We start from the raw sequence: 25,890 nt of genomic DNA on the forward strand, positions 1-25,890 counted from the left end.
GTTCTGTCACTTCGGCGAACATTAGAATTGACCTGAGCATCAGTAGAAGCACAAGAATCAGTAGATGTTGGTCCTTGGGAACACAGGGAATTATTGGAAACAATTAAATCCACTGAACCAACCTCAGGTTGCTGGATAACCGATGTGATGATGGCCGGGTCAACGGGACCATCACAATCCTCTGGTAGATCTTCAACATCAACGAAGTCTTCAGCCAAAAAGTCATGATCATCATCATCCTCCCAGTCTACTAATTCCTCATCTAGGGGATCAATATTAGTTGGAAAAATGGGAGGGTGTTCAGGGATAGAGAATTTATCAGAGTTGACCTTGGGAATTGGGATCCATCCTCTATGTAAAACAACCCAGGTGTAACGTTCTGGGATTGGGATAGATGGTGGGAGGAATTTCAAGTGATCTGGTAAAGTCCCAAATTTAGCAGAAGCAATGATTTGAGAAGAATATGCGGGTGAGACAACGAGGAAAGGAATCATTGCTTGCTGAAATTAAATCACGGTAGAGAGTAACATCATCATGGATCTCAATCATTGGGTTTGGTAGGAATGATGGATTTAATGTTCAAATCATAAGTAATATCATCGATCTCATCAATAGATTTGGAATCCAGGTTTGTTATTGATGAATCAATGATTGGCTCAACTTGAGCTATAATCGGGTCACAAGACATCAGGTCTGAATGGGGATTAACATTGCAAGGTTGATTATCAGCAGGCTGATCTACTGAAATCTTAGAGGATTGCCCATCCCGAGGCAGAACATCATCGCGAGGCAAATCTGAGGAGGTAGGCTCATGATGCTTATTACGAGATGAAGATGGGATGAGATAAGATTTTGAAATCTCATTAGTTAGCTCATGAAGTTTATCACGAGATGAAGATGGATTGTGATAAGATTTTGGAATCTCACTAGATATCTCACCCACATATCTAGACAGGGTAGGTGTAATCATCTCCCTTAAGGGTGCTCCAGGATTAGCATCAAGGGGATCAACTAGATCTCTAAGCAAGGAAGCCGACGTTTGCATGGGGACAATCGGCATTGTGGAATACCGATCTGGAGGCAAAGCAACTGCCTTTGTGCGAGTGCTCAACATGTCCGGCTCGTGCGTGCACAGTTTGTTCCCTCTCTTGGAACTTGCACCACCGATCGAGAGAATGGGACACTCCCGCCGGTCACCGAAGTTCTCTACCTCCTAATTCATCGATTGGCCAAGCATGGAGCCATGCTCAACATGTTTGCTGGAATTATTGATGTTGGGAGAAACACAAGCCGGGGCTTTTCCCTTTAAGACGGAGTGTATCTTGAGAGAGATGCAGTGGTCCAGAGGGGGAGCAGGCCCGGAAAGTGAGGTCTTGGAGATTGCAGTGGCCTCCTTGATCTCCGCCGGCTTCAATGACTTAGTGTTGACTTGAGAGATCTTGGATCTGAGTGAGGGTATGCCGGAGTCTTCAAGCAGGATGAGGAATGTTGCAGGATATCTCAAATTGCTGCAACAATGAAAGAGTAAGAAGGGCTGAGATTGGGAAGCTAGAGTCATCGGAGAAATGTCATCGAGACAACCCACGATGCTTAAGGTGGTTACTCGTGCAAGGAAGGGGCATTTTTGGTAAAAAGCGGGATTCAAAAAGAGTGAAATTACATTAGTTACCCCTCGCACTATTCATCGTTGTTTCGATCGAGGGATAAGGGGTTGTATTGTCTTTTTAGTTAATCTGAATGGAGGGAAAAACGGTGAGATGTGAATTTACATTAAGTGCCCTCTGACTGTTAAGTTGGGTACACTGGAGAGGTAAGGGTTCTTTCGTCATTCTATCGAGAAGAATTAATTCAAAAGCTCTCACTCGTTAGGGCGATGACAGGGTCCCTCTTCAATTAATTTCTAAACTTATACACTCAACTGGGAATGGAGGCAATTATTGAAACTCTTTGATTCCTTTTTTTCCCTGTTCATCTTCCTCCTTGTGTGAGTGAGGTGTTTTGGAGATCTCCGGGCATCTAGCCTCTGATCTCTCTTTATCTGTTACTTTAAAGCTTGAGTTCTTAATGTGGTGGTGTGAGTGTCTGTTGTAATTGAATCTTTGAGGTTCAGGTTGCTTTAATCAAGTCTAGTAATCTGCACTGTATTTGTTTCTTAAGAATCTTTGCAGGTTGTGTTTGCAAGGGTGGGATCTGGCATCAACTGGTATCAGAGCGACAAGATCGCTGTACAAGGAGAAAGCTTTTGTCCGTAAAACCTTGATGGAAACCAGAAATCAAGAACTGAAGAAATTGGAAGAGAGTTTGAAGGGACTAGTGAAAGAGACTGTAGAGAAGCAAGCAGAGAAACATGACAAGGATATGCAAGAGATGAGGGAGAAACAAGATGTAGATATCAATGGGTTACTGGACCCCTATCATCGAACCTACAACCCTGGGGAGTGAACCTCGTGTCCAGTGTTATTGTAGGTCCCTGTCAGATCGAGAAAGAGTCGCACGTATCTCAAATCCATCGGGCCCAAGTTAACAAAGCTAGAATTTCCCAGATTCAATGGTGATCACATCTATGATTTCGTCGCTCAAATGCAAGCAATTCTTCGAGTTTGATGAAACTCGGATGGTATCAAGGTTAAAAATAGCTTCCTTACACTTGGAGGGAGCTGCACTGCAGTGGCATCAGGGTTACTTGAGGAGCAGAGGGGGAGAAAATCCTCCCAGTTGGGAAGATTATGTAACACAGCTAAATACAAGGTTTGGTAATGAGTTGCATTACGACCCTATGGAGGAATTGAAGGACCTGAGGCAAGTGGGGTCAGTCCACAGCTACTTGATCAAGTTTGAAGAACTTCTTAACAGAATTGAAATCTCGGATGGCCACATCTTGAGCTTGTTCATGGGTGGACTCAAGGGGGAAATCAAAGACACTATCAAATTGCTCAGACCTGCAAACCTACAAGAAGCTATCAGTCTGGCAAAGATACAAGAAGCAGCTATAGAGAATGCTCTGAGAAGAGGGAAGTCTGTGGCAAGAGTAGGAAATGTACCCTTGTTATCCAATTCCAAGAAGCCTATTGAGTCCACTTCAGTAGAAAATACTAACAAGAACTCCAAGAGCTCGGGATTCAGGCCATTCAAGAAGATGTCCAGTGGGGAACTAGAGGAGAAGAGGAGAAAGGGGTTGTGTTACTGGTGTGATGAGAAATACACTACAGGCCATACTTGTAAAATGAAGAAATTATACAGCTTTGAAGTAATAGGAGATGAGGAAGTTGAAGAGGATGAAGAAATGGAAATCAAGGAACCAGAAGGGGATACTGAATCCAGTGAAGAGACATCAGCTATCATTTCCATGAAGGCCTTATCAGGTATACAGACTCTAGCAGATTATAACACAATGAGAGTCAGTGGATCAGTAAATGGGCAAAAGGTGCACATCTTAATTGATTCAGGGAGCACACACAACTTCATTGACCAGTTCACAGCTCAACAACTGGGATGTGAGATGACTGATCATTCTCCCATGATCGTGGTGGTGGCAAACGGGGAGAAGATTAAATGTGATCAAATATGTTCGGATCGAGATGGAGAATGCAAGGGTGGAGTTCACATCGATTTCATGATACTACCAATGGAGGGTTGTCGTAGTGTCCGGGAATTCAGGTGGGTCGATCTTATTAGGGATCTATACTCGTGGAATTTCAGATGAACTAAGGATGGAGTTCAAGGTAAACCATAAGAAGGTGGTCCTAAGAGGATCTCCTCAACCTCGGATGCAGATGATGCAATGCAAGTCACTGGTAAAATCACTACGTCTTCCCTCTGAATTATGCCATGCAAAACTGTGCTCCCTAGTCATGATTCAGGAAGATCAGGGTGAGAAGGAAGGGTCCAATCAAGGGCAGACACAATTACTTTCAAGCAATCAGGCCCAGTTGGATCAATTGTTGCAATCTTATGAGGATGTTTTTAGAGAAGTTGAGCAGCTACCTCCAGTGAGATGCCATGATCATAAGATCACCTTGAAGGAAGGGACTGATCCTATCAGTGTCAGGCCCTACAGGTACCCAGCTTTCCAGAAAAATATCATTGAAGAGATGGTCAAGGAAATGCTGAACAACGGAATTATTAGGCCCAGCTCAAGCCCTTTCTCAGCACCCATTGTGTTAGTCAGGAAGAAAGACAACAGTTGGAGACTTTGCATCGACTACCGGGCCATTAATGAGAAGACCATCAAGGACAAATTTCCTATACCTCTCATCGAAGAGCTTTTGGATGAACTACATGGTGCTGAATATTTCTCTAAATTGGACCTTAGGTCAGGTTATCACCAAATCAGAATGGAGGAGAAAGACATTACCAAGACAGCATTCCGCACACATGAGGGTCATTATGAATTTTTAGTGATGCCCTTTGGACTTACTAATGCTCCATCGACCTTTCAGAGTCTCATGAACAAGGTCTTCAGAGAATTTTTGAGGAAATTTGTGCTAGTGTTTTTTGATGACATCTTGGTATACAAGAATGCATTGAAAAATCATCTCAGAGATCTCGAAAACAAGATCTGAAACTCTCAGGAACAACCAACTCTTTGCCAAGAGGAGTAAATGCACATTTGCTGCCACTAAGATTGATTATTTGGGTCATGTAATTACTAGGCAAGGGGTAGAGATGGATACATGACCAAGATAGAAGCTATTGACACTGGCCCATTCCCAGGAACATCAAGGAGCTGAGTGGATTCCTAGGATTGACAGGCTACTATAGAAGGTTTATCAAGGGGTATGGCATACTATCTAGACCTCTAACCCGAATTCATCAAGAAGAATGACTTCAACTCGGAATGAGAGCAAAGACCGGCAACTTTCAAGAAACTCAAGAGTATAATGACAACCAAACCTTTACTAGTCTTACCCAATTTCAAGGAAGAATTTGTGGTGGAAACTGATGCTTGTGATGAAGGGATAGGTGCTGTTCTCATGCAGCAAGGCAATCCTATTGCCTATTTGAGCAAGGCAATCGAGTGAGAAAAGACATAGATCCCTTTCCATCTATGAGAAGGAGATGTTGGCCATAGTGCTAGCTTTGCAAAAAGTGGAGACCATATCTTTTAGGAAGGCATTTCAAAAATTAAAACAGACCACCAAAGTCTCAAATTCCTCATCGAACAAAGAATCTCTACCCCTATGCAGCAAAAATGGTTAGCCAAGCTCATGGGATATGACTTTGAAATTATCTACAAGAAAGGAAAGGAAAAACATAGTGGGTCGATGCAATCGTCCCGAAGACCCGCTAGTCGCCTCTCTTGATGAAATCGATACTATGGGAGAAAAATTCAGATGCAGTGGAAGGAAGATCCGGAGTTGAAGCAAATTATCCAACGTCTGCGAAAGAAGGGGATCAAGGTGACACACACTATGAATGGGCACAGGATCAACTTAAAAGGAAGGGAAAGCTGGTTATAGGTGAAAATGAATCTATTAAACAACTTATTTTACAGGAGTTTCATGATAGTTTCTACTGGTGGACATTCGAGAATTGAAGTGATCGGGAAGAGGATCAGTGACCAATTTTATTGGAAGGGGATGAAGGGGGACATTAAGAAATATGTGCAGAATTGTGAGGTTTGCCAGAAGAATAAAAGCGGATCAACACTTCTCTCGCTGGGCTTCTACAACCATTACCAATACCCGAGGGGCATATGGGAGGAGATTAGCATGGACTTTATAAGCGGCCTACCCAATTCACATGGGAAGGATGCCATTCTAGTGATTGTGGGATGTGGATGAGTAAGTATGCTCATTTTATTGCCCTCTCTCATCCTTACATTGCAGTTTCGGTGGCTCAACTCTTCTTGGATCAATTTTACAAGCTACATGGATTGCCGAAGTCAATTATCAGTGACAGGGATCCAATATTTTTGAGTCAATTTTTGGAAGGAGCTGCTTTAAGCTTCAAGGAGTGAAACTCAAGTATTCTCACAAAGATACCATCCCCAATCGGATGGTCGGATGTAGGTAGTGAATCGATTCTTAGAACAAGACTTTGCGATGCATGTCGAGAAAAACCCAAGGACCTGGAGCGTGTGGCTTCCATTAGGGTCGAGTGGTGGTACAATGCCGAGCTTATCATTCATCCATTAAGATCTCACCTTTTGAAGCGGGCTTTTATGGTAAGGCTCCTCCAATGCATTTGCTATATAAGACCACCACTTAAAACTGGAGGTGCTCGGATAGGAGCTTGTCAGCTAGAGAGCATGTTGAAGTCACTGAGGGAGAATCTGCAAAAGGCCCGGAATAGAATGAAACAAATGGCTGATAAAAGGAGGACTGATAGGGAATTGAAGGTGGGGGATATGGTTTACATCAGACTCAAACCTTATAGGCAGATGTCCGTAGCCCAGAGGGTGAATCACAAGTTATCTCCAAAATATTTTGGCCCATATGAAGTCACGTAGAGAGGGTACTGCTGCTCTATAGATTGCAGCCTTCCCACTGAGGCTAAAATCCATAATGTTTTTCATATCTCCCAATTAAAAAAAGAAGATAGGGTGACCAACAATCCACGCCGAAATGGCCCAACTTTCCGAGCACCCTTCCGTACAGAAGATTCGTGGCCATCCTAGATCGGCAATTGGTGAAGAGGTTTAATAAAAGTCGGAGTGAAGGTACCGGTGCAATGGTCCGATTCTATTCCGTAATAGCTACCCGGGAATTCTATGATGTCGTCAGCAGCCCGATGATCCGACATTTTTGTTCTTTGAATCCTTGAGGACAAGGCTTCTCTGGAGGGGAAGGTAATTGTTGCAGGATATCTCAAATTGCTGTAACAATGAAAGAGTAAGAAGGGCTGAGATTGGGAAGCTAGAGTACTGGAGAAATGTCATCGATAACCCACGACGCTAAGGTGGTTACTCGTGCAAGGAAGGGCATTTTGGTAAAAGCAGGATTAAAAAGAGTGAAATTACATTAGTTACCTTCGACAAGCATCGTTGTTTCGATCGAGGGGATAAGGGTTGTATTGTCTTTTAGTTAATCCGAATGGAGGGAAAAATGGTGAGATGTGAATTTACATTAAGTGCCCTCTGACTGTTAAGTTGGGTACACTGGAGAGGTAAGGGTTCTTTCGTCATTCGGCTGCAGAAGAATTAATTCAAAAGCTCTCATCTGTTGAGGCATATGCAGGTCCCTCTTCAATTAATTTCTAAACTTATACGATCTCAATCTGGGAATGGAGGCAATTATTGAAACTCTTTGATTCCTTTTTCCCTGCTCATCTTCCTCCCTTGTGTGAGTGAGGGTGTTTTTGGAGATCTCCGGGCATCTAGCCTCCGATCTCTCTTTATCACAGTACTTTAAAGCTTGAGTTCTTAATGTGGTGGTGTGAGTGTCTGTTGTAATTGAATCTTTGAGGTTCAGGTTGCTTTAATCAAGTCTAGTGCTGTACCTGTATTTGTTTCTTGAGAATCTTTGCAGGTTGTGTTTGCAAGGGTGGGATCTGGCATCAAGGAAGCTCCTCCTCCCAACGTCGACGATCATCTGCATGGGAAAAGCTAAAGGTTTCTTCAGTCTAGCCATCACTCAGAGAAATTTGAGAGAAGCTTCTTCCTTTTTCTGCACATATATAAGATCACCAATGGGCCGGAGAACGGAGACAATGGAATCCCAATTCCAGCAGTGAAAGGGTAAATTAGAGAGCCTGGTCTATTGGTAGTTTCCAGCAGCAAAAGAATGGGATTTGAATTCTGGAGTCCATGGCGAGAGGTTGATCGTGCAAAAGCCATGCTTCGAGGAGAACATAAGTGGACTTTGCTTGACAGCCAAAACAGCCGATCTAGAGGAGTTCATGGTCAGGATAAAGTCATCGTCATAATGAGTGATGTTAACAATAGAACCAGTGTTCAGAATCTCCGGCAGTGAAGCCATCAGGGAGATAGCGCTTGCATTCCCTAATGAAACCCTAATAATGATCATTTTTCTCAGGTCCTCTTTAGATTTGATTATTTCTTCAGAAATGGGAAGAGATACTCGAAGGAGAGGGAGGTCCGGCGAAGTAATGGCGGTTGCAGAGGAAGGAGCAACTTGGAGGAGAGGTCGGGCTTTAGACTGAGGCTTCTTGGATCTCTGGCGATTTTTATCACCTTGAGCACAATGAGGAGATCGTCTGGGACAGTGAGCGACAACATGAGCGACTCAAAGACAACGCCGGGCAGTTAATTGGTGCTTGCATTCATTGGAGTGTCCAGATCTCAAGCATTTTGTGCAAACCAATTTGGAATCCGAGAGCCGGTGCTTTTTATGGACAAATTGCCAATCAGAATCACAGGGTTGTGAGTTATCGACGGACGGAGGTGTTCGGGTTGCATCAGCGTAGGATAGGTTATCTCTCAATAGAGAGTTAGATGCCGGGGGAGAGGGAGCATTTTTTATTTAAGCTCTTACTACAATTACAAGGGTCTAAAAGGGCTAAAATAAAAAGATTTACATTTAAATCCTTTCTTTTGTCAAAAATTGTGGTTGTTGGTTATTCTTCAATTTTGATGTCACATCATTTACCTCCACGAACCCGACCTCAAGTTTCCTTGAGGATATCCCAAGCACCGATCCGGTTGTAGAGACATAAATCTTTCACATTAAATGTCAGGGAAATTTTTTTGTCCAAAATAATAACTCCAACTTATATGCCTTGTTGCTTACATTGTTAGAGAATAAAATAAAGAATGTGATGTGCTTAAATTATTAAATCTTTTTTTATCCAAAGTAATAGCTCCACCCTATATGCGTTGTTGCTTACATTGTTAGAGCAATAAAATGAAGGATGTGGTGTACTTAAATTGTTAAATTTTCTATATTTTAATTTGATTGAAACCCAATCAACTTTCTTTTGCACGAGACTAACATGACATCAACGAAGAAGACCAAGCATTTGCCAACTCCTAAAAAAATAATTATTAAGGAGAAGGGAATAGCAATATTAATTTTGAAGTCAACCAAAAGAGAGACAAATTGCAATAGATATAGATACACACACTACATAGAGATACAAATGAAAAATACAAACCTGAATTTGGGGTTGCCAATCTCCAAGAAAACCAATTTTGTATGTTGACATCAACATCTCATTTATCTCGCTGATTAAGATCATTTCACAATGAGGGACAAATTCCGGCATCAACAATAACCTTATTGAATTATCACATTCTTTAACAAAAATGATAAAAAATGATAGTTCATATGGATATAAAGATTCAATCTGTGCTAATCATGGACAAATACATACATGCTGCAATTCAGTTTTACAGTTTTGCACAAAAATAATATCTACAACACATAACATTTTTATCAGCTTTGGCAAGCATTAGACTTGCATATAAATCACCAAACAAATCATCCATCATCATCATGACAAACAAGGCATAGAACAAAAAGACCTGAAGGTTCTCATTCTTCAGAATCAGAATCCAGAGGGCAAGACCCGTCGTCAACATTTGCCAGAGGATCGTACAATGGTGAATCGGGATCCATACAACCTGCAACAAGATCCAGCTTGCAGCGATCACCCTGCAGAGAGAAGTCACACAAACAATGCTAATTAGGATAGATCAAGAAGCATTGAGCTTTGCTCTTTTATATATATATTTATTCACCCACCCCCTCAGCATATAGTGTGCCGATCGAGCAACTTGTAATGACTATGTTTGAGTCTGGAAAGATTGCTCTATCGCAGGCACCATCTACCTTCAATTCTTCAGCAAGACCCTGCAGGCAAGAAACAGTAATTAATAATTAGCACATTTGTCAACATTTAAGCAAAAGAGAAGAGTTTCAAAATATAAAGATAATGAGAAATCGTTATCTACATTCTAATGGCAAACTATATCTAATTTGCTGAAAAACTCATTCGCTGTAAGCACATCTTCTACAAGATGAATTTGGGAAATAGGGTTTCTAGCAGAGAAAGTGAAGATGATTTGCCACTTTCTTGAAGAAGGAGAATTTAGAGATATAGTCTCACTTTCTATTTTTTTATTTTTTTATTTTGAGAAAATGAAGCATTCATAAAGTCAAAATTATTTTAATAAAATTATTTTAATGATGATCACTATGCCATTTTTACAAGGCTTTGAACCGAAATGAAACTTTAAAATGTGAAAAGTTGGAAAGAAATGGGGTTCTTCACAACTAGGCAATCAAAGTGAGAGAAAGAAGTCAATCCACTTCTTAGATCTAGAGCCAATAGTTGGCAAAAAATAAAAATAAAGAAAACCATTGAGTTGGAAATGTTTCCGTTTTTGGAAACAAGAGGACTGAGAGAAGTGTATAGCATTTATATTTAGCTAACCTTATTGAAAAAGCTTATTGGTTTGTTTCTCCACCTCTTTGGGACTTCAAATTGCAATTTGTATGGTCCATCCCAGTCGACTCCATTAGTGAATGAGAAGATCAAGTTTACGGCTATTATATAAACCATATGGAGTTAGACAAACAATCTTCCATTGCTGCATCCTTTTGCAATTCAACCAACTATTTATGTAAAGTATACATACCATGGATAGGAACACGTAGTTTTATGGTATATATGGGAGGATCAGCTTTCCCTCGGCTTTTTCTAGTCATTACTCTCGGCTCACCGCCACACATGATTGGCTGATTAAATCCCCCTATAATGAATGAAATCTTAACACATGGAAATTTTATCAAGCCTATACGTCAAAACAAAAAGTTTTGAATGAAGCATGTACCATTAAATGCGACACCAAACTCGTCATTCGGCACAAGTTTACTTGCCAATGGATTATAGAAGAGTTTTAATTCCTCTCCCTGCCAATGGTTGAAGTCATACACAAGAAATAAAAACTATAAAAATCAAGAAGAAGATTAAGTGAGTAGCCAACATACAGAAGTAGGAGGAAGACCATTTGAAGTTTTCCAGAAAACATGGGTCCTTCCAAGCTCAAAATCAGCCCAGGTAGGAAGATAACACCTGAAAAATAAAGAAGATGCACTACTCAAAGGTCTACTCCACTGAAAAAGCTCCATTCCATTCAGGAAAAAAACCCAAAAAACATTCAATAGCATTTTAAATGATAAGAATGTTTAGCTTTAAGATTTCTTGATGCAAAAGATAGCCAAAGTTGAAGTTACAAGGGACAGGACACAAGGCTCTACTCAATCTTTACTTTTACAATGGTGAAAGTGTACTTTTTTTTATCCTTGAACTAAGAAGAGCAGTGTGGCCATAGTCATCAAACTATCAAAAATTCACCACTCTTGGCCCATGTTTAAATTTTCCTTTCAATCCTTCGACCAAAAGAAACCTTTTTGTTTCAGGGAACAACATGGGTTTTTGGTCAGAGTTCCAATTATTCCTTTCCTATAAGCGTGTAAGGATATCACCACATTCAATTAGACCTGTCAAGAAGCATGCCACCTGAACCATTTTAGAACTGCCAAAAAAAGCCGCGAGACTTATAAAAAACATGTAAACCCTGATTTCCTTAACATTTGGACTTAGATACCTTCCACCTATTATTCCCAGGTAGGAACTTCAGTAGACATTATTTTATGAGGCATAATCGACTATGTTTCTCATGGATGTTTATGAAATTTGGAACAATGATTATAGAAAACAAATATGAATAAATAAGGGCTAAAAAAATTGTAAAAAGGCATACACTTGCGGTTCCTCCACAGAGGCTGGGATAGCAACAGCGTTAATTTGTGGCACTGTCCTTGCATGGCTCTGGTTTTTTTGGTGTCTTAAAAAGTAAGCACCTCCAAAACCTGGATAAAAATTCAAAAATAACTGTTATTTCTATCCAGAAGCTGTGGACATCAAAATTAATACCTCCTTCCCAAATTTCATTGTCCTTATGCTGCTCTAAAAAATTTACAGTGTCTGTGCAGCAGAATAATTTTAGCATCTATCTACAAATGTCAAACCAAAAAAATGGCCCAAATTATCGAAATTCTATGTTCTTCAATGGACAACAAAAAAAGGTATAAAAAAACTTATATAATTTGCGGAATTTACTTCAGAAATTGGAGAAAGAAAAAAATGTAAGATTTTATAAGTTTAATTTGATCTACAGATATCAAATATCATAGCCAATGTTATAGAAAAAGAATAAAAATAAATAGGCGCCACATACATGCCCAATTTACACTTTTGAAGAGCCAACAATCCTCAAAATATGATTGGGATTAAATTAATCTAACAAACTAAGATCCGGGCCTCTACATCAGAACTCTGACATAGCAAAAAGGTTCCTCGTTCATGCTACTTAAGCATGAAAAAAAGAAAAGAAAGTACATAATGACAAATGATCAGAATAAGATAAACCAACGCTGATTTCCATAGATAGAAAGCTATTTCTTCCTTAATTCGTGGTCATCTTACATCAATGTTTTTATTCTTTCATTGTATGGTTTCCAATTGTCCGCAAAAAATAAACTAAAATTTCATAATCTTACAATAATTCAACAAACAAACAAACTACTTTTCTTTGAAATTTCATGATTCTTCAAGGAAGAAGAGAATTTTAGAAAAACAAGAAAGGATGTAGAGATGACTACAAGATGTAACACAATCAAAAGAGAAAGAAATGAAGAAGTGAATTCCTTACCATACTGTGAGGAGGAAAGTGAGGGCAGCATGCACTGGGGAAAGCAGGGATTGGAGGAGGGAGACAACCCAGATGAAGAAGCCAAGTGAAAGGAAGCAGTAGAAGCTGCTGCCATCAGAACTTTGGGTACCATCTTCTGGATATCACACAAGAAGCACAAATGCCCACGGCAAAATATCATACAGAAACGTATGTACGCCAGTGTGACACATTAACAAAATTCATAATTCTTCATATGTCACAAAAAATAAAATAAAAATAAAAATAAAATTTATTGGGGTTTTCTGCATATGGCTCCACCAGACAAAATTAGTTGCATATGATCCAACAAATAATAAGAGGAAATAAATCTTTGACTTTTTACATAATAGTCAAATACCTTATAAATAAACATATAAATTTGATAAAAATAATTGTTAATTGTTAATTTTTTTTTTCATTTTTTCTTCTTAGGATGTATACAAAGTCACTGATAACTTTGTTATTAAAAAAAACTTTAATTAAATTTGGTCTAAAACTATATAAATTAATAAAATTTATTTGTAGAAATATAAAAGTAAATATGGTTTTTACAAGGGTGTTTTACAATTATCCATTATTGCATTGTTATTGAAGCAAAAAATCCCCTAAAACTCAGATTAAATATTGTACATTGTTAATCAACTCCATTGTTTTTAGTTAATATTTACCATAAATTTATAAAATAAACCAACTTTTATTTCGATATCCTATCCTTAACTAAATGGGTAATTTTCAATTCAAATTTATTTTTGTTATTACCGTCACATATATTTAAAGATTAATGATATTTTAGGTATTGTGACAAATTTTTATCTCTCAAGTTTAATATTTCCAAAAGAAAGAAACAATTAAGTATATAGTTTTGAGGATTTTCTTTTAATGAGAGGGTAATTTTATTATTAACAAAATAATAACTACCATGGTGGTATATGAACAAGTAATAGTCATGATACGTTAATTAGACATAGTGACAGTTTATTTTTTTATAACGTGGACAAGATATCACACATACCTTATTTACGTCATAATCATGCATTAGGAGATAATCAAACCCTTGACCTTTAACATAATAGTCAAATTTTTTAATTGCTCAACGATGGCAAATAAATTATTTCCATGAGAAAAAAAAAAATTCTAAAATTGCTTCAAAATAAAGCCAAATCATATTTATTTATGCATCTAACCCAAACCAGTTTTAGAGAAAAATGGGGCCCCCAAAATCATAATAAATGTTTTTTTAATTATTTTTTTATTAAATAATAAAAATATATAATATAATAAGAAAATATTATCATAAATCAATTAAATAAATTAAATAAGAAAAAAATTTTTAGAGTTTAAAAATAATTAAAAAAATTTTTTTAAAAATTAAATTGTGGATAGGAAATAAAAAAAGTTTAAATATAAATTAAAAATAAAAATGAATAGTGAGGCCCTAGAAATTTGTGGGACCTGTTATAAGTGTTGTAGTTTAAAAACAAAAATAGAAGTTTTAAGATAATTATATGGATAGGATTATAAGATGATAACAATAAAATTTCTAAATATAAATTTGAAAAAAAAAACATGAATTGTGAGTGTAGTATTTCATTTTTCTTTCTTGTGTAGAGTATGGTATTTCTTGTGTGTTGATTTGATGTTTTAGTTGAGTTCTTTTTGTTTTTAGCTCGGTGCGTCTTGCCGAGCTCTTTGGGGTTTGTAGTCGAAGTTCTAGAGTGGGTGGGTTGTGCACAGAGTGTGTGCGGGCTACGTATAGGCAGCACACCAGGCCACACACCCCATGCAGGGAGGTGTGAGGCCTCTTATGTGGGCCGCACACTAGGTTACACACGAGCGTAAAGTGCCTTCATAAGCCCTTTTTAAGTGTTTTATTCTTGGGTTTCCTCTCCGTCACTCTCTCATCCTCTCCTCCTCTCATCCTTGGTATTCTTTCGAAGATTAAGGGTTGGTTTGGTTGATCTTTTGGTCTTGCTAGTGGTGCTTGAAGATTAATCCTTTCTTTGCTCAAGGTAAACTCTCATTCTCTCCTTCCTTCTTCATTGTTTGAATGAATGGATCTAGAGGTTAGATTGAGAGCCTAATTGATCGATGTGAAGTAGATGCACACAAGCAGATGCGTCAATTGAAGTAATACATGCAAAGTAAGGTTGAATCCACTGAGACTAGATAGTACTTGTACTAACCCTATCTTTGTTAGCTAATTAAAATGAGAAACAAAAAATATCCAATTTTTTTAAGGATTACATTGTGCGACTTCTTTAGACTCTCAAGGGAGAACATGATAATAAGAAAAGAAAAGAACAAGTAAAAGGCCTAAGCAAAAGGGAAACAAGCAATCAAGCTCAATTAAAGAAAGCAGTGCCCGGATCTTTCACTTGGGATGATAAAATTAATGAGATTACAAATTAACAAAAAATGGACCTTAGCTAACCAGAACGAAGGAAATAAAAAATACACACCAAGTGCTCTCTTGAGACTCCCTAGTGTCTAATCCAATGCTAAGATATGAAGTGAATCTCTTCTACTCCTACCCTCGCACGATTGCAATGAGTTCTAGGATTCAATGTCAAGAAACGGGGTTAATCATAAGATTTCAATCGAAAGTTACATAGTGCCCTTACTATCGCTGGTGAGCATCAGTGATACCTATTCAACCAAGTGAGTTCTAATTGCAAGGATCTCTTGACACTTGAGTAATAACAAATGGAATAGGCACTCTTGTTATGCAATCCCAACAAATATAACAAGGTTAAATCTGGAGGCTGAAGGCCGATTTTTCATTAAAAAGCAGTCCCAAGCTACATCAATCCGAGCACCCAAGGAAGTTAGCCCTCCATGGGGCTCATTTCATCAATACAAGATAAAGCTCAATCTCTAAATACCTACACATGAAATAAAAAATCCTCTTTCTGGATGTCGTGTGATTGGAGATTATGTGATTCACTATCGTCGCCAATGGATCATCACTCCAAGGACTCCTTTAAACTCCTTTAATCTCTCAAAACCTTCCTTCAATCAAAGCTAAAGAGCCCTCATATTTTCTCCCTCAAATCATCCAAGACTTGGATGACCTAAAAACCCCTTTTAGGATTTCTATTTATACTGGCCAGACCAGATCATTACATGGGCAAGTACATGGGCGTGTACCTTACCCGTGTAACTCCTAGGAGAAATCCCAAAAACCATTGAAACTTGATGTACACGGGCCACTGTACATGACCGTGTTCTTCTAACTTTGGTCGTGTATCTCCCAGGAATTATTCCTCTTCAGATCATCAGATACACGCCCCTTCAATAGTTCCTCTAGCTGTGCTCTTGTCTAAGGTGAGCTATGTTCTCATTCAAATGTACACGGGTGTGTACTTGGTTTACATGGGCATGTTCTTCTTGGTAAGATGTGATCAAGAGTCTTGCGGTTGATCCACATGGTACCGAGATGTACACGAGCCAGTGCATGGGCGTGTACCATGGTCATATATTCCATTGTTTGCTTGTTTAAGCACCAAAATACTCTAGAATTGTTACCTTTGGCTCTTGTTGTGCTTCCTCTAACTTATGGAACAAAGTGAACAAATAAGTACAAGTTATATGTACAAACAAAGCCTAAAATAGTTGATTAAGTTCTAAAACAACATAGATCAATTACGTACAAAATATCACTTATCAAATAATCGGCCACTTAAGTCGTTTTTTTCCTCAAACAAAAAGTATATAAGAAAGATAAGTGTTCAATCTCAAGCTTTCAAAAATGTATATTCACAGGAGTGAATCAAAGATGACAACAAGTAGACTTCAATAACATTCATTGCACAAGTATAAGTACACCCTATTTAAAGTGTTCCTTGTGTGTGTGTGTAATTCAAATTGAAAAGGCTCCCTTACTAACAAAGAATGAATTATTTAAACACAAAGAAACTATAAATTTGGTCTTTGACAATTTATTTAACACAAAACTTTCAACCGATAAAATGGTAGCTTTCACACATCATTAGAAGGTAGCTCTTTCTCTTGTGAAGGCATACAAGTATCCTACTTTTCAAGAGTAGCTTCACACTTCAAAAGGGGTAGCTCTTCCTTCTATTATTCCCCCCCTTTTTTTTAGTAATTTAAAACACAATTCAACTAACCTACCCTGTCTAAGTGTTCAGGAATCCAATCAAGAAAAATCATATGTAATTTAACTAAACAATAAAGCATGAAGACAAGTAAAATCTACAAGTTGTCAAGTTCGTACTCAAAACAATGTTCAATTAGATTATTTAAGCTCCCTAAGATCAATCACTTAACAAGAGAATTCAAAACTCACCCACAGTTCGCCCGCTCTCCCCACACAGACACAAAGCTATACATTGTCCTCAATGTATGCAAAGCATAAAAAGAATGAATGAACAATGATAAAAATATGAAAGGGGTGCAATAAGAACTAGTATTTCCCCCAAAAAATTGGTAATTCTTGCCAATACAACGAGGATGTTGTTCCTATGTCCAAGCACAACAAGTGAGTTGAAGAAGCAAGTTGACAAAGAAGTTTGAAAGTGGGGCTCACATCCAAATCTGTATATGAGGAAGAGAGTTTAGTAGGGATAGGGAAAGAAGATAGACATAATAAAAATACAAAAAAAGAGAGTACAAAAAAAGTAAAAATACTAAAATGGTAAGTAAAAATAGCAAGGACGTAACCCTTGCTAAATACAAAAATAATAGAAAGTACAAATAACATGAAATGAATCACAAAAAAATAAATTCAAAAAGCATCGCTCTATCGAGCAACCGGAGGTATACTCGTGTGGCCTGGATAGTCGCTCTACTCACTATTGGTTATCCTCGGACTCCTTCTCTACCCTTTATCGACGTACAGATAAAATAGCAAAGCATGAGTATAGGGAAGGAAGTCTCGTTCCCAATAAATCCCCGATGATGGTCATCGACTCGACTAACCATCGCCTCATCTCGATGAAGGAAAAAGAGATGTCGATGAAGATGATGGGGCAACTGATGTGGTCATTGGTGGTGCTCGTGCAGCTAGAGGTGGTGGTGAAGATGATGGCAGTATCGACAGAGATAGGAATTGTGACTGCTGCTACTACTGCTGCTCCTATAGCTGCTCCGACTAAGACTAAGCGGCAAACAGAATATATCGGTGCCCTCTGGCTATATGTTGAAAGTGAACCATCCTCATAGCTCAAAGGGTCTCGATGCCTAGAGGAACAGTGTCACCTACGAACGCATACACTTCTTGTCCCGTAGCCATCCCATCCCACAGACTAGCCTAGTGATGTATGCGCTAGCGTGGAGGCCTCTAGCGCTAGCGTTGAAGGCCTAATGGATGATCAACTATACCAAGACATACCCCAGATGAATGGGTATGTGATCGGTCATTCTATACAGATACCAGAGATCTATGATGCTCACAATACCCATGGAGTCACCACGACCTATCAATGACCTGCTGAGAAGGGCATAAATATACCACAGGACAGGTGTGCGCAGTGTCGACGTCTTCGACCGTGTCAGGTGGTAGAATCCGTTATGGCTGATACGTTGCCACCAAGTCTGCTGTGAAACCCTCGAGGGAACTAAAGTATTCAGAGCCGCGCACTCGAGCATCTGAGTAAAAGCCCAATCACATAGTCCCAAGTAGAGGGAGAAATCTATATAAGACATCTGTACCATCTCTCTCTAGAGCTAGAATTAGATTATATCATCTCGAGTCCAGCTGAGCCGTACTCATGGTATCTCGAATGTTGCTAACACCTCCAGGGTCAATTCTCGATATGCTGGCTTATCTAGGGTGAATAAGGTCTCCCACGGGCTTTCCCTCGGTAGCTTGTGGACCTCCAAAGCTAACCCGACTGACTCAAGTGTAGGCCAGTATATAGTCCGAGTTTCCTCGAACTTCAACTGGTCAAACCAGGACCGCTTATAGTGAGCTGGTACTCTGAATCTTTGTGCAGGTTGCCGAGGCTGCTGAGGGGGTAGTGAAGATGCCCGTGGGTGTAGCTGTGGTGGTGCCCTAGATGCTATGGAAGCTATAGATGACTCCCCCTCTGCCTCTTGGCCCTATGGGTAATCTACTTCGATTTCCCCATTTCCTGCATAAGAAAACTAAATTAAAAACAACTAGAAAATATGAAAAATAGAGAAACAATGAACTACACATCGAAGTACACAGGTGTGTATCTCAGGCTAAGGTCATGTAATTCAAATTTTCTTTACAAAATTTGCCATCTAGAGCAAAACGTGGACTGTTACATGGCCGTGTAACTCCCAGTGCATGATATAATTATCAAACTTGAGAAATACATGGGTATCAATACGCTCCTTAATCCTAAGGTTGAGTCGTATACTTGATGAGGATAAACTAAAAACCCCCAAACAAGTGATTTATAAGGCCGGAAACAAGACCGTGTATCTCTCGGGTCGAAAATGTGCAAAAATAAGGCCTAGCCAACAAATTTTTCAAATGAAGATTTACACGGGCATAAACACGGTCATGTAAATCAAGCAGAGACCGTGCAACGGTCATCCTCTTCCTGAACATGAAGTTTAAACGGACAAAAACACTCCCATGTAAGCCATTGTGAGACCATGTTCGGTAAAATCCTAAGTTCAATCTAAGCAATTTCTTAGTGAAATTTTAAGATCTAAGTTCCAAACTAAACTAGATGTCTCATGCAATCATTCTACCTCAAGAATGGAATGAAAAGGGCAAGAAATCGCATAGAATAATTAAAAGAATTATACTGATAGGAACCGGAGAAAATAGGTTTTAGAGGGGAAGAGAGTGCGATGAATAAAAAGGGGTGACGATCTCCACAAACTATGAAAAGGTCCTAAACTTGACCGGGACTGAGAAATGATGAGCGTGGAAGTGGTTTGAGCATTGGAGAGAATAAAGGGACAAAACTAAGCAAAAGAGAAAGATGATGAATAGTCTCTACCATAACTCTCCCTTGTACATGGTCAAACAAACATGGGAATGTATCCCTATGTCTGCCCATGTAATCAATGAGAGAAAGGAATCCTCATGCAAAGCACGTGACCACGTACACATGAGGCAGTGCTCCTCAAGGAGAAATTCGCCAGAACTACACGGCCATGCAAAATTACCCATGTAGATCAAATGTGACTATGTACTTCTGATGAGTGCATTTTGTATCATGTTTAATGTACCCCAAATTATACTTTTGCTCATCTTTTAGCATCTTTTTTGTACACATATAATGCTATTCTGGATATGTTTAGGGTTCAAAACAAATAGGAGTGAAATCGGGAGACAAAAATCAACCAAAAAAAGGATAATTTTTCTAAGTGTCCAAGCCAGTATGGCCGAGAGCACGTCAGTGCTCTCTAGGCATGATTATTGCTCATTATTTAAAAGCCCTCGAGTAAATCAATAGTATGGGGGTGCTTCTAAGGAGAGCATGGTTAGAGCACGCGCGAGCTTCCTCCCTGTGATTTTCTTTGGATTGATAGTGTTCATTTACCTCAAGTAAAGTACGGTCCATGTGTTCCATTTATAGTGTGCTCTAGCACACTATATAAGTGGTAGCTCTTTCCCCGGTAACGGCACAAAAAACTTGACACACCCGTTGCGTGTGACCCACAAGTACACAGGTTTGTCAAAGTAATAATACCATGGTGAGTGGGTAGTCGAATCCACAGGGAATAATGATCAGAAACACAAATATTGCTATTTAACTAAAGTGAAAATGAACCAATAGCAGTGTGAACAAAAATCAATATGGAAAAACTAAAGAAAAATAAGAAAGAGGGGCCAATAAAAATGAGAGAAAAAGGCAATCGATAGAAAGTGGGGCACTCGGACATTGCTCCCCTTAGAATTATTGCTTTCAAGTGCAAGACTAACTATTATGTCTCCTAACTGATGCTTAAAGAGTCTTGGAAATCCTAAAATACACAGTCCCAAACCTAAGGTCCACCGTGACTAACTCTACACTATGCCCCGGTGGAGAAATCAATCAGACTCAACACCCTCACACTCGCATGACGATTGCAAGAAGCTCTAGGGATTCCAACTGATAAACCCTATTCCCTAATATAGGTCTAACCCTTTGGTCCAGACAAAAGACCCCTAGTCACAATTAAGCCCCACCATTAAGGATTACTTCAACGCTTCACTCTGTTGCTCCTGCAATAAGCCCTAGTGGAGTTCCTCTCTTAGCACTTCACTCTATTATGACCGCAAAGAACTCTTGGAACATGGAGGTAGGATTAATCACAACAAATGGGAAAGGAGACTCTCCACTACCTCTCGACTCACCCTCTCGACCCTCTCCAATCTTGCTTTATCTAACCCTCATGGTGTGTCACTCACTCACAAGGACTACCAATGTAGACTCTCAACTCTAGTGTCACTCTAAGGGAGAAGTCATTCAACAAGCATTCAAGATTAGAACTCAATTAAAGACATCAATTAATGAAATCATATTAAAAAGGTCAATGAAAACAATAACATTCTAGGGTTTACAAGTCTAAGTACCCACTAGAGATTTAGCTCTCCATGGAGCAAGTCACAATTAATAATGAAATCGAAAGTAAAAACATGTAATCCATAAGTAAACCCCCCTTGGTATTCGTGTCAATGCTCTTGTGAAGTAGCCTCGTCCTCTTTAAAGGTTCCTTTGTCAAGCCTAGGGCACACCTCGCCGAATCGGTGCCGACGAAAGCTCCCCCAATAACTCTCTTCCCAAAAAATACGGTGTCGATGGCCGTAGAACCACTCCAAAAATCTTACCAAAGCCCCTCATAAACCTAACCGGAGGCCTCTCAAAAGTTAGGGAAACGATGGAGAAAAGATGGAAAAGAGGATCCCCAAATCGGTACAAGTCACGGCTTTAAAAGGGCTGAAATCGGGAATCCACATGGGCGTGTGGAATTTCCATATGCTCGTGTGAATCTGTAGGAATATGATTTTCTATGGCATGTGAATAGTAACTACTACAGTAAATTACTACAGTGATTTGCTACGGTACTCCGCCAAAAACACTCCCGAATCCACACTTTTCATCGATGCAACATAAATGGGCACACGTCTATGCAGTATATCCTGTCGCTTCTTCAATAAGGGATAACATTGATGAAGATCTTGCTAGCACTGCACAAGTCAGAATACGGAAATGTGACTGCCTTTATGCCCCTCCAAACTATGTAATTTCTTGAGCGCATGAAGGTTGGCACACATTCACGTATTTTCGAGCACAACTTGTGTCTTCACGTTTGTTCACTCCAAGATTTCATCACCAAAGTGTAATCACAATCTACTTTAGCTTCTTTCCTCTACATTTGACTCCACAACCCTTCATGCAGAAAAGAAGACAAAACCACATGTATTAGCGATAAAATCTAAGAAAAGAAATGCTCATAGTAAGAAAATAATACTTTGTATTACTAATACACAAGCACTTATCAACAAGCAAAGCATGATTGTACTCTCCCCATGATTTACTTTGGATGACATTTAGCCGATTCTCTTGAAAATCCTCAAGAAAAGCATGGTTTGAGCACAACCGTGCTCAAACTGTGTTGAGCCCGAAAAGTCCTTTTTATCTCCTAGATCTAGGTTTTTAAAGCGGGAGCTTGGCCGAGGGTTTTCTTCTCCAACTTTGGGTGATCGTCAGGAGGATGATCAGTCTTCACCACACAATCTAAGGGGGTCAAGGTCGAGTTTGAGGCACTAGAGAAGTGGAGTTAGCTTATCCATGAAACTCTTAAAGCACAACTAAAGAGATTTTGTAAAACAGGAGAGTCGTGATTTCTCACCTTAGTACATTTATTTCTTCTTCTTAGTTGTATGAATTCAAGAGGAGCTAACCGTTCCACGGTACCTCGGGATGCTGAACTATGTTGCTTAGTGTACTTTGAATTAATTGCTTTTAATTTCTATGGATTTTTATTGCGTTCTTGTGTTAATTCATGTGTTGCATAACTTGGCGTGCTTGATTTGCATAATTGTTTGTGTAAAACTTGACGTACGTGGATTACCATAGTTGTGATTGCCTTGTGTAGTTACAAAACTTTGCTTGTATGAAACTCATAGTTACTAATATGTTCTTGAGTAGATATATTTCTCTATATGTTTTACATGCATTGAGCATCATTTTTACCATGGTTTATGTCTCATATAGTGTATTTAGTCTTCTTTTGTACAATTAGATTGTGAATGCCTTGAAAAAAGAAAAAGAAGCAAAGATAGGTTATAAATACACATTTTGGGAGTTTTTTGTGGAATCTAAGGATCAAGACGTAAGAGGAGTTCATGTACATGGAGGTGTGTGCCAACTTCCAAGAGGATTCATGCCAATTTGCTAGTTGGAAAGGCACAAAAGCAGTTTCACTAATAAGTGTTTGTGTACTAAGAATATGAAGTATTGTTTTCTTAAGATGAGCATTACTTTTATCAGATTTTATCTCTAATGCATGTGTTTTTGTATTCTTTTGCGCATATAGAGTTGTGGAGCCAAATAGAGAAGAAAGAAGCAAAAGTAGATTGTGAATGTATTATATTGATGGAATCTTGAAGTGAACACATGAGAAGACACAAGTTGTGATCGAAGATACGTGAATGTGTGCCAATCTCCATGCGCTCAAGCAATTATATGGTTTGAAGGAGCACAAAGGCAGTCACATTTGCGTATTCTGACTTGTGCAATGTTAGCAAGATCTTCACCACTATAGCATTTTATTGAAGAAACAATATGATCTACGGCATAGATGTGTGCCCGTTTATGTTGCCTCGATGAAAAGTGTGGATTCAGGAGTATTTTGGCAGAGTACTGTAGCAGGTTACTGCAACAAATTAATTTAGCAATTTACTATAGCAGTTACTGTTCATAGGCCGCAGAAAATTAGATTCCTGCAGATTCACATGAGCGTGTGGAAATTCCACACTCCTGTGTGGATTCCTGATTCCAGCCCTTTATAAAGCCGCAACTTGTACCGATTTGGGGATCCATCTTTCATCCTTCTCTCCATCTTTTCGCCAACTTTTGGGAGGCCGGTGGCTAGGGTTTAGAGGGGCTTTGGCAAGGGTTTTGGAGAGGTTCTATAGCTTTGACACTGCATTTCTCTTAGAAGATAATTATTGGAGGAGCTTTCGTCGGCACTGATCCGGCGAGGTGTGCCCTAGGCTTGACAAGGGGACCTTTGGAGATGACGAGGCTACTCCATAAGACCATCGACACGAATACCAAGGAGATTTTCTTGTGGATTACATGTTTTTACTTTCGATTTCGTTATTGATTGTATCTTGCTCCATAGAGAGCTAAACCCCATAGTGGGTACTTGGACTTGTAAACCCTAGGATGTTATTATTTCATTGATATTTTATTATGTTTTCCTTAATTAATGTCTTTAATTGAGCTCCAATCATGAATGCTTGTTGAATTATTTCTCCGTTAGAGTGACATTAGGGTCGAGAGTCCATCTTGGTAGCCTTTGTGGATGAGTGACACACCATGAGGGTTAGACATTGCTAGATTGGAGAGGATTGAGAGGGTGAATCGAGAGGTAACGGTGTGATTTATCCTACCTCCATGTTCCTAGAGTTCTTGGTGGTCACAATAGAGTGAAGTGCTAAGAGAGGAACTCCGCTGGGGCTTAGTTGCACGAGCAATAGAGTGAAGCGTTGAAGTAATCCTTAGTATCTGGGGCTTAATTGTGACTAGGGGTCTTTCGCCTGGATCAAAGGGTTTGATTTACATATAGGAATAGGGTTTATCACTTGGAATCTCTAGAGCTTCTTGCAATTGTATACAGTGTGAGATGTTGAGACTGAGCGATTTCTCTGCCAAGTCATAGTGTGGAGTTAGTCACGGCTAACCTTAGGTTTGGGACCGTGTATTTTATGATTTCCATGACTCATTAAGCATCAGTTAGGAGACATAATAGTTGGTCTTGCACTTGAAGCAATAATTCTAAGAGGAGCAATGTTTATGTACCCCACTTTCTATCGATTGCCTTTCCTCTCATTTTATTCCACCTCTTTTTCTTATTGTCTTTAGTCTTGTTCGCATTGATTTTATCCACACTGTTATTGTTTCATCTTCACTTAGTTAAGTAGCAATTGTTGTGTTTCTATTCACTATTCCCTGTTGATATGATAACACACTCAACTGGGATTTATTACTTCAACAAACCCGTGCACTTGCGGGTCACACGCAAGGGGTGTTGTCAAGTTTTTGGCGCCGTTTCCCGGGAATAGGTATTTTGGAAACACTTTACACTTTGTTATTTAGCTATTCATCGTTTATTCTATTTCACCTTTTCCTATTCTATCATCGTTTATTCTATTTCACTCGCACAACCATGTCCCTACTTGTGTGAAGAATGCAAGAGATTCCAAATGATAATTCAACAATGAAAAGTCTTATAACTTACCATGTGGATGTGTGCTCGAACATGTGGCCTCAAGAGAAGAGTATGAGAGCCACGTTCTATGCAAAGCACCATAGTAAAACACTGTAACATTCTACTATAGCAAAAGCACTGTTCATGCGACCACGTGAAAATTCCACGTGATCGGGTGGAAATTTCTGTAGCTCACGCAGGCGCATGAAATCTCACATGGTCGCGTGGAGGCACGTGACAAACATGGTTTAGGCTTATAAATAACCGTTTTCCCTATTCTTTGGACATCTTTTGAGTGACTCTTGAGAAGTGAGATGGCTACGGTTTGGAGAGGAGGCCTTTGTGGTATAGGAGGCATTTCTTCAGTAACTTTGATTGATTCCTCCTCTGTCATAGCATCAAGGAAGCCACCAGCGACCTAGCTTCATAGTGGATTCACATATAGGGGGGAGGTTTATTTCTATGGCTTATATATAATTTAATTCATTGATGGTTTTTTTTTTTTTGCATATTGCTCCATGGAGAGCTAAACCCCTAGAGGGTATTTGGGATTGTGACCCCTAGGATTCTAATCTTTTGTAGATTTGCTTTGTGTTTCTATTTAATCCAAGTTTGGTTAAGTTTCAATCTTGTTTGCCTAATGCTTGCTTGCCTTATTGATCTTATTTTTATTTGGTTTGCATGATTTGTTTACCTTGGTGCGTGAGAGGTCTCCATTAGAGTTAGAACCTCAAGATTGAAGAGGGTTGAGAGGGTGAATCATGAGATAGTGGCTCGTCACTTTTCCCCTCCGAATTGGTGTATTCTATCTCCTTATTCCCTAGGCTTTATGCAATCATATTTGGTGTGAGACGTGAGATTGAGAGATTTTTCCGCCGAGA

At 39.2% G+C, this 25,890-nt stretch overlaps 1 protein-coding gene across 1 annotated transcript; it reads right to left on the bottom strand.

Moving 5' to 3' along the window:
• Positions 1–9,228: 9,228 nt before the first annotated feature.
• LOC120264526 lies at positions 9,229–12,793 on the bottom strand. Its single transcript, XM_039272339.1, has 8 exons — positions 12,620–12,793; positions 11,669–11,777; positions 10,893–10,977; positions 10,736–10,814; positions 10,541–10,654; positions 10,336–10,448; positions 9,645–9,752; positions 9,229–9,554 (listed from the first exon to the last, which is right to left on the bottom strand). Exons 1-8 carry the CDS (start codon positions 12,750–12,752, stop codon positions 9,435–9,437), a joined length of 861 nt encoding a protein of 286 aa, XP_039128273.1. The 5' UTR covers positions 12,753–12,793; the 3' UTR covers positions 9,229–9,434.
• Positions 12,794–25,890: the final 13,097 nt, after the last annotated feature.

The sequence above is a fragment of the Dioscorea cayenensis genome, chromosome 7, assembly GCF_009730915.1.
Source record: "Dioscorea cayenensis subsp. rotundata cultivar TDr96_F1 chromosome 7, TDr96_F1_v2_PseudoChromosome.rev07_lg8_w22 25.fasta, whole genome shotgun sequence".
NCBI classification, from domain to species: domain Eukaryota; kingdom Viridiplantae; phylum Streptophyta; class Magnoliopsida; order Dioscoreales; family Dioscoreaceae; genus Dioscorea; species Dioscorea cayenensis.